The following is a 9,489-nucleotide window of genomic DNA, read 5'->3' as shown; positions in this document are numbered from 1 at the left end:
TGCAGCCAGCTGGGGCAACTGGACCTCCTTGGTTACTTTGAATTCCTGGGGCCAGAGAAGACAGGGTGGTGACAGGGCCTGAGCAGGGATGCTGGAGGGGCCATAGGGGGGTGTTGGATGGGGTAGGGGACAGTGTCTGGGTTTGTGTTCATAGGGGACCCCTTCTTCTCTCCACTCTTATCTAGGACCCGTATGTTCTTAGAGATGCTCCAAAGTCCCTCCTTCAGGAAGGCGTCCTTGATTACATGTCATTATACATTCTTCCAAACTGGTAGAAAATATAACACCAACCATGAACCCTAATATGTACTATGGACTGTGGGTAACAATGTGTCAATCCAGGGTCATCAATTGTAACAGTGTCCCTCTCTGGTGGGGGATGTTGATAGCTGGGAGGTTGGGTGGGTGGGGACTGGGGGTATGAGGGAACTCTCTCTACTCTCCACTCAATTCTCCTCGATTTCCCTGTGAACCTAAAACAACTCTTTAAAAAGTATATTTTAATAATTCTATGACTATCACATGGCCGGTCTTGTTCAAGAGCCCTATGCAGCTGGCCCCTTCAGAGTTAAACTCCTGTTTGTCAGCAGAGACTCCTCACCCTGGGTTTACGGTCTGTGGTGCATCATAGCTCAAGTTTGGTCTTACTATTTCATCTCTACACTTAAAAAAAAAACCACTGGGTGTTGTAATCCATTTCTAAGGCATTAATGATTAGATCTGTGCATAAACCCAGGATTTCATCTCCATTCAGAATTATATATTGAATTGCCTTGGTGATTTGCTGACTTGGTTGTTTCATAAACATTACATATTTAAAACACTCCAACCCCCAAATTTTGGTCTTCCTCTCCCTCCACTTGCTTGTGACCCAGATTTACTGTCTCTTAATAAATTGCAACATTAGTTTTGTTGTTGTTATTGTTTTGAGATAGGGTCATATTCTGTTGAGGAGGCTGGAATGCAGGGGTGCAGTCATGGCTCACTGTAGCTGCCAACTTGTGGACTCAAACAATCCTCCTGCCTTGGCCTCCCAAAGTGCTGGGATTACACATATAAGTCACCAGTGACAACCCTACTGTACCCTGGGAGCCCCGGGAGTAGTAACAACAATAGGAAACCGTGTCCCCAAAAGGGCTTAACATGGGAGAGGTGTTTTGGGTGGGTAGACACCTGGAGACAAGAGGCACCTGAGGGGCAGGAAGGCAGAGGGGGACTTCAGCACCCAGGGGCAGTCTCTCCCGCACCTGGGCTTCACTCCTCATCACCCTTGGGGACCAGGTATCCTGCCGGGACCCTGCAGATGAGACAGGAAGGGGGAGAACATGAGGCCCTGGGCAGCCAGGCTCCACTCTTCCCCCTTCTGTACTACACACACACATACACACACTGCACACATGTGCACACACTGTGGACACACTGCACACACACACACACGTGCACACACTGCACACACACGGCATACACACACACAGCTGCAGAGGTCCCGTTGTGAAAATGCAAAGGAGTCTGTGCATTTGGGGAAGAGCCACTGACCCACACCCCACCTGGGGGCCCAGGTTAGCCTGTGGCCCAGCAGAAAAGCCAGCAAGTCCCACCTCCAGTGTCCATTCTGATTGGTCAGTAAACGTGACCACCCCAGTGAGAACATGTACACCAAACCCCAGGAACAACATACCCGTGACACCACACGCTCATACACCCATGTGCTCATGCACACCCCCCATGCGCAGCCCAGGGACAGCACAGACACCGAGCTCTCCCTGCCCGCCCCACCTGCCATTGCCCGTTTTCTACCACAGGGCCCAGGACTGCCTGCCAGCGTTCCAGGGCCCACTTCACTCACCTGCTTGCCAAGTGATCCAGGATGTCCGTTCTCCCCAGAGGGACCCAGGGGATGCTTAGAAAGAGAGGATTTGGGTTGGGAGCATGTTTAGCCTCCAGCCAAGGGACTCCTCAGGAGTGGGGCACAGAAGAGATGTAAAGGGCTGAAGGCTGGGGCTCAGTGGGAGTGAGGGGGGTCACTGGTCACTCACAGGGTGTCCTGGTTCGCCATCCTTGCCATGGTCACCCTTAGTACTGTCTTGGCCCTTCAGGGGTGAAGCAAGGCCACGGGTGGCCCAAACCTGGCTGGCATCACCCTAAAACTGCCAACCCTCCCATTCCCCTGCCTGTGCTGCCACATCCCCAGCTTCCCAGCACCCAAGCCCATCAGCCATGTGGAGGCCTCCCATAGAAGCTCCACCCTCTTTAACCCTCTCTTCTTTAAGAGTCACCAGAGTCACCTTCTCCAGGGGGGCTGGGGTCTCCAGGAAAACTGATGGGACCTTGATCCAGAGTGAGAGCAAGGGCCCTTCAGCCAAGTAGCACAGACTCCTGCAGGCACAGGCTACCTTCTCCTTCTCTAGGAGCAGTACCCACTGCCTCCCTAGGAAGAGGGTGTCTGTGCCCTCTCCCCACCTCCTGCACTCATTGCATGCTGTGCAATGCTTTAGGGGGTTAGCCACAGGGCCTCTCACTTTCTCTCTGGATCCTTGACCCCATGCATCCTCCTAGGAGACCCCATTCCCAGAGCCTCCCTCCCAGGCATCCCCCGAGCCTCCCTCCCAGGCATCCCCCCAGCCTAGGGCTCCCCACACTCTAAGATCCTCACTCACGGAAATCCATATTCCCAGGGCTGTCATTCCTAGGGCCTGAGAGGACTCAGCCTCCACGCCCCACAAATCACACGGTTCCCTCTGGGGCCATCATCTGGCCGGAGGGGTCATTTAGGCCCTGATGATCCTGGCTGCCCCAACTCTGCTTTCTCCCCAATCTCCCCAAGTGAATGCTGCAGAATAAGTGGAAGGCACAGATTGTCTGGGAGTCTTGAAGATCAAGGATGCAGCCACTGCTTCCAGAACACCTTCAATCACCCTCTACTGCCCTCAGGGACAATGGAACACACATAGAAAGTCTAGCCTGTAAGGGAACTCACCTGGTCCCCTTCCCTTCAAGGAAAGGGTGGAAGGGCTCACTCAGAGAGGATGGCCAGAAGCAGAGACTCCTGGCTGTGGAGGCCCTCCTGCTGAAAGAGGTCACAGGAAAAGTGGGGCGGGAGGCAGCTGAAGGGGGTGCAGAGGATTGGGAAGTAGAGTTAGCTGTCACCCACATTGACATCTGGCTCACCCTGGATCCCTGGAGATCCTGACTCTCCTGACTCCTCCTGCAATGGGATTAAGGTAAAAAACCTCTCCCCCACCTCAAAAAATCCTGGTATTCCCCACATCTCATTCTCTTTCCTCTCCCCAACCACAACTGGCAGAAATCCAACTTTCATCCCTCACCGGAAATACTTGTCCATTCACCCCCTTCCTGGTGACAATCTCTCCAGGGGGACACAGGTTTCAATGCCTCCCGGGGCACCTTGTGGGCCCTGGAGGAGGAGCAGAAATAGGGGTCACTGCTTGGGGAGGTGGGTCCGTCTCTGGGGCAGAAGCCCTGGTGTGTGCTCCCAGGTCACCACAGTGAGACAGTGGAGGCCTTCTAGGGGAAGGGGCTTCTCTTGGCTCCTGAGACTAGACTAGAGTTTATGGCCTGAGGAAAGGGAGGCACAGGACCAGACACGTTAATCGGGAAGATCCTAGGGACAAAGGTGGGCTGAGTTAGTAGAATGGGGGCAGGGACTGGGCTGCCTGCCGTGGTGAGAAGGGAGCTGGCTCACCCAGGCTCCCTGTGTGCATGGAGAGACAGGATGCTCATGCTACATGCACCCTCTCTCTCGGGGTGCCATGGAGGGCCTCACCTCCAATGTTCCCTATGGGGAAAACAGAGAATGGGAGGAGTTACTCCCCAGCTGTCCCCAAGGTCAGGGTTGAGGGAGAGCTGGGGCTCAGTGGGCAGGGGCAGAAGGAAACCTGCAGAGACCACTCACCTTAGCTCCAGACTTCCCAGTGGCACCTCGGGGACCCTGGGGATGCCATGAACCCTAGAGAGGGGAGTGGAGTTGTCAGAAAATCCCAAACCCCTTTGGACCTTGAGTCCCCCGTTATCTCTCCCTTACACTTACCGTGAGGTCCCGTTCTCCCAGAGACCCTGACTTCCTCCACAGGCCCTGGTGGGAATGGAGTGGACATTCCCCAGGGCATGACTCCCCACAGAGCCCCCCCACACCCCTCCAGCCTTTGCCTCCACATCCTCTCCCTGCCCCCAGCTTCCCCAGGTTCTCTTCTCTTCATTGACTCCAGGAAAGCCAGGAAATCCCAGGAGACCCTGGTGAGGATGGAGAAGCAGGGAAATTGAGAAGTTATGAGAGGCTGGCTTGAGAAGAGTCAGAGGGGGCCAGCAGAGGCCACGGAGGCAGCGGCTTGGGGACCTGGATCCTGCCAAGAAGAATGAGGTGGCCTGGGACAAACCCCTGCTGCTCTCGGTCTCTCTTCCTCATCTGTAGTTAGGGGGCCGGCTAAACACTCTTAAGGGTCCCCCCACTGTTCTACTAGTCTGTGCTTCCTGGAATCAGAAGTCAGGGAAGTGAAAAGGAGGAGGAGCTCACACCCAGTGTCACCCGGAGTTCCTGGCTTCCGGGGTAGGCAGGCAGACCAGGAACACCCAGCTAGCCCTGTGGAGGGACAGGGAGCAGTTAGGAGAGACAGGAGGCCCAGGTGCCACTCCACTCTGGAGACCCCCGACCCTCACATGTGAGGGCCATGCCCCATCTCCCAATGCACCCCCCACACACCAGCTCCTAGCCCCTTGTCTCCTGCCCCACAGCCACCTTTTGCAGTCTCTCCTTCCAGAGAGTGAATTTTCCCCAACTCTACTGCTGGGATCCTGCTTCCCTGTGCCTGCAGCTCCCTCAAGACCTTCAGGGTCACTGTGATCCAGCTGCAGCCCTCCTGCCGACCTCAGCACCATCTGTCCCAGCACCCACTCTTGCCCCACCAAGACCAGTCCCCCTGCAGGCCCCCTGCCCTTTGCCCACATGGCACATCACCCCAACTCCCCCAGGTGTCTCCTTTCTCCTGATGCTCCAGGGCTCCTCCTGCCCAGGCAGCTGTGGAGCTGGGGTTGGGAGCAGTGATTCTGCAGCTAGACTGCCCTGGCTCAGCTCCTGGCCTGCCTGTCACCGCTTGTGTGGTGACCAAGCCTCCCTGTGCCACTGCAGAGTCTCACCTGCAAAACAGGATTGTCCACACATGCCTCACAGGATGGACAGGACATGTCAGCACAGTGCAAGTCTCACTGCTGTTCGACACTCCCTTCTCAAATTGCCACTGCTCTGTCTAGGCGTGTTCATTTTGCCTGCAACCTGCAGTCACTCTGTGCCTTATCTCCAATCAAGTCTTCACTACAGCAGTTTTTCCTTGACTTCTTCTATACCCCACTTAACCCATCAGCAGCCAGAAGGTGCCATATACAGAGAGGGGAGCATAATTAATGCATGGCCATCTTCAATGGACCGGCTAATGTCAGCTGTGGGCATCCCCATTCTCGCCTTGACTCTCCTGCCCACATTCCTTGATGGTCCAGGCACAGATCTCTCCTCCCATCATCCTCTTGCTTGTGATCCCTGGGGGATCCAGGGTCTCCAGTGGATTCATCATGTTTCTTTTGCCACTTGGGACCATCCTCTCCTGTGGAACCAGGGCTCCAGCCTCACCCTGAGTGAGAGGGTGGGAGAGGTGAGTGTGGAGGACTGGGGATGAGGTCTGGGCCCAGAGGAGAAAGAGGCACCAGTGAGGCTGAGTGGGGCTGGTGGATCCCAGGAGCTGTTGCAGGAGAGGGAGCCTGTGGTGTATAGAGGGTGTAGTGATCCAGGGCCAGCCTGATGCAGACCATGGGGTTGCCATCCTGCAGGGACCAGGAGCCCAAGGATGCACAACAGTGGAATTGAGGAGCCTGGGGCCTCCAGGGAATGGACTGGTGCCTGGGGGCTCCAGAGTGGAGCATTATTGGGACATGGAGTTGGGGCCAGTGTGGGGTCTCCATGTAACCTGACACTTTTCACGTCTGTGTCACCTTTGAACCTCAGAAAGCTGTCCTCCTCTGAGAAAGGTGGAGGTGAGAGGACCCCACAGATGATAGAGTGCTGAGGGCTCTAATGGGGGATTCTGAGAACATGGGTGGAAGGGTGGACTCAGGAGCTGAAGGGCAGCCAGGGGCAGGCTGAGGAGCCATGATGGCAGGAGTGAGGTGCTGGGAAGTGGTGCTCACCTTTGCACTCCTACGGCCCTTCAGACCCTGAATTCCATCTGCACCCTGGAATTAGAGGAGGACAGAGTAGCCAGTGAATCCAGGTGGGTTGGAAGGAGCAAGCTCCTGAGACCCCATCTCACTCCCTTCAACACAGTCCTTTATCCCCAGCCTGCAGTCAGTTACCTTGACACCTTGAGGTCCTGGGTATTCTAGAGGGCCCTGAGGTCCAGGTGGACCCTGGAGGAAAGAGAGGTTTATAAAGGGGCCTCAGGATGTCACAGCGGGGGCCTTGGAATGAGAGAAATGGATGTCACAATGCTGGAGTCTGGGTAGGGCTCCAGGGCACAGGAGTTTTGAATACTGTCACAGCCACGTAAAGGATGGAACAAGGAAATCCCAAGGACTCTGATGCTCCAGAATTTGGGAGACTCCTTCAGGGGGCAAAGGACATGTCAGATCTCACATGGCTTTCTTTGGCTCCAGGAGGACCTTCCTTCCTGGGGTGACTCTACAGCTAAGGAATAGAGAATGTCACCACTGGCCCCTGACACCTCTGCACCCCTCCCTATGAGGCAGGATAGGGAGTTGTTCAGGAAGCAACCATGTTTTGGGGATGCAGTGACCGTGGTGACAGCCCACACAATAAGCCTCAGCATTTGCTGTGATTGAGCTCACTCAAGTAAAGCTATCTTCAGTAGGGACTTTCCCTTTTAGAGAGCATGCGCATTTGATTTACCTCAAACAGGTAAATCATTGCTCATTATAATAGTAAAAACACACCCCCAGGTGGAGATTGAAGATGCTAATGAGACATGTGACATATGAACAAGCATGTCCAGCTACTAGTAGCGCATGTGTACCCAGAAGACCACCCGGAACATGCCTGCTAGTAACACCTCTCCCACCTCATTGTGAATAATCATGTAAGACCCCCATAAAGGGAGTCTCCCTAGTGCCCATCATTGTTGTCTCATCCTTACAAGCAGCCCGCCCTGAATCCCATCTCTCTGAGAGGGTACTGTCTATTCTGCACCTAGCTTTCATAATATTATTTTTTGATTACAATACATTAGTGCTCCATCCCCTTTGTTGTGTGTCTCTTGTTCAAATTCTTTTAAACTAAGACTAGAACCAAGGTATCACATCAGCCATCAATACCTACACTTCTTCCAATCCGAATTCCCTGTTACACAATGAAGTCAACTGACAATGGAGAGGCACCACCAGTGACTTTTCAGGGCAAGGTCGCTAAAAAAGCTTTGGACTGGGGTGGAGGGCCAAGGGGAGCTGGCTTCAGAAGTGAGGACCCAGTCACCTGGGGTCCGTCTGAGCCAGGCATGCCAGGGAGCCCTGGTTTACCTCAAGGACCCAGCGGGAAGACGAGGAGGCTCAGGGTCATGAAAAGGGATACATCTAGTCACGGCTAAAGTCCCAACAGACAATTAAGGTTCTCCGACACCTTCCCTCCAAAATCATTGTCCTCTAAGTCACTTATTCATTACCTTCTCTCCAGGAGGGCTGATGTCACCCTGAGCCAGGGGAGACCCCACACACAGGGAAGGAGAAGTCATGGGGCCTCCCAGGGGTATACAACTCTCTTCCAGCCAGCCTCATTCAGAGCATGAGAAACAAGGGCCTGAGGCCCTTAATTTTCTATCACCATCCAGAGTCTGACCCATCTGTGGAAGCCCAGAAGAAGTCACTAAAGCTGGGGAGGGGGTGGGCAGGACTACTCACCTGTGACACAGAAGTGCCCCGTGGTCCAGGAGACCCTGGCTCTCCCTGGGGTCCCTAGAAATGGGCACCAAGCCAGAGTCAGAAGGAATGAACTTAGGTCAGAGAACTAAGTCCCAGTGGGGACAGCCAAGAGGGCAAGAGTGGGAAGAAGGCAGGGGTCAAAATGGTGGCAAACAGGACCCTGACTGAGACCTTCGGGATAAGAACCAGGGCGAGGTGTCCTGTCCATCACTCACCAAGCTTCCTTCAGGACCATGCAGACCAGTCATGCCTCAGACGCCTTGAAAAGATGGAAGTGAACAGCCCGAAGGCAGGTCTGGAGGGACCTGTGGTTCTCAGAAGCCCAGCCATTCTGAAGGGTGGGATGGTCAGACCTCCAATTTATCCCCAAACCAACCAAGCACAGCTGGCCCTGCCCCACAGGGCATGGGGCTGTGGATGTGGGCCTGTGGGATGTTTTGGTTTTCTTGAGAATTTTTCTTGGTTGTGCCCAAAGCCCTTGGTGCACTGCACCACTAGCCCTCCCAGGGCATCTGCACTCACCTGCTCTCTATCCTCACCAGGAGACCCAGGAAGGCCCTGGACACCAGTATCACCCTGAAAAATGGGGGAACAAGGTAAGAGAGGCCCAAGAGCCCCCAACACAGGTATATACAAATCCTCTTCAATAAGCCAACCGATTACATTCACTGAGCTCCTGCTGAGCCCCCAGCCTCCCTTTCCCATCGACCCTCACTCCCACAGTTGACCCACCCCCAGCACAACACCCACCTCAGTATGCTCACTCCATGTCCCTCCTCCCCAGGCAGCCCAGGGAGTCCATCAAAACCCAGGTCTCCCTAGGAGGAAGAGGGGCAGCCAGAGTGAGGCCCTGGCTACCTTCCACCCCACCCTTCTTTACTGTCCTGAGCAGGGTGGGGCGGTACCCTCGGGGAGCCTGGGGAACCAGGTCATCTCTAGGTGGTGGATGAGCCCAGGTGGGGCTGGGAGCTACAGACCTCAGGGCAGGGCCCCAGCCTCACTCCAGGTTCTCCAGGTGCCCCTCAGGCTCCAGAAGCATCTGCCCGGCCCCAAGAGTACAAGGGAAGTGTCAAAAGTAAGTAGGGGTGCAGCCCTCCCTGCCCCTGGTCCTATCTCCCCTCAATGCTCAGCCCACCTGTGGGGTACCCATCCTTCATTCAGCCTTGCCAGCAGGGCCTGTGAGGCCCTGAGTTCCTCTGGGGCCCTGGTGAGGGGAAAGATGGGGCTGGAAAATCTCCTTCCTTCCACCCTCTGCCCCACCGTGACCTGCAGTGTTCTGTAACCACAGTACAGGGCTGCAGACTGGGCATCTGTGCAAAATGTGCTTCCAACCTGCTGAATCAAAACAAAGGATTAACTCTGTGAGATAAATATACACATTCTAAAGTCTTTTGACAGATAGCTTGTATGAAGTTTTTTATCGGGATAACCTGTTTTTCTCAATGGGTTTTAAAGGGCTCTGAAATGCCACTTCTCAGGTTCTACAGAAAAAGTGTTAAAAACTGCTGAATCAAAACAAAGATTTAGCTTCATGAGATGAATCCAGAAATCAAAAAT

General features: G+C 54.5%; 1 protein-coding gene across 1 annotated transcript in view; it reads right to left on the bottom strand.

The window, feature by feature from the left end:
* Positions 1-1,254: 1,254 nt before the first annotated feature.
* The window catches only part of LOC105541356 (collagen alpha-1(I) chain), a gene marked incomplete at its 5' end in the record, with an annotated part of 13,195 nt that continues 4,960 nt past the window's right edge, over positions 1,255-9,489 (bottom strand). Inside the window, 10 exon segments of the mRNA XM_011982323.1 lie at positions 1,255-1,297; positions 2,037-2,090; positions 3,914-3,967; positions 4,049-4,093; positions 4,534-4,597; positions 5,492-5,639; positions 6,193-6,237; positions 6,358-6,411; positions 7,912-7,965; positions 8,472-8,508. Coding sequence (XP_011837713.1) covers positions 1,255-1,297; positions 2,037-2,090; positions 3,914-3,967; positions 4,049-4,093; positions 4,534-4,597; positions 5,492-5,639; positions 6,193-6,237; positions 6,358-6,411; positions 7,912-7,965; positions 8,472-8,508 — 598 coding nt within the window.

This window comes from Mandrillus leucophaeus, unplaced genomic scaffold (genome assembly GCF_000951045.1).
Source record: "Mandrillus leucophaeus isolate KB7577 unplaced genomic scaffold, Mleu.le_1.0 Scaffold2389, whole genome shotgun sequence".
Classification (NCBI taxonomy): Eukaryota; Metazoa; Chordata; class Mammalia; order Primates; family Cercopithecidae; genus Mandrillus; species Mandrillus leucophaeus.
The sequence above is the reverse complement of the archived record's forward strand: the minus strand, read 5'-3'. Positions and strand labels throughout refer to the sequence as shown.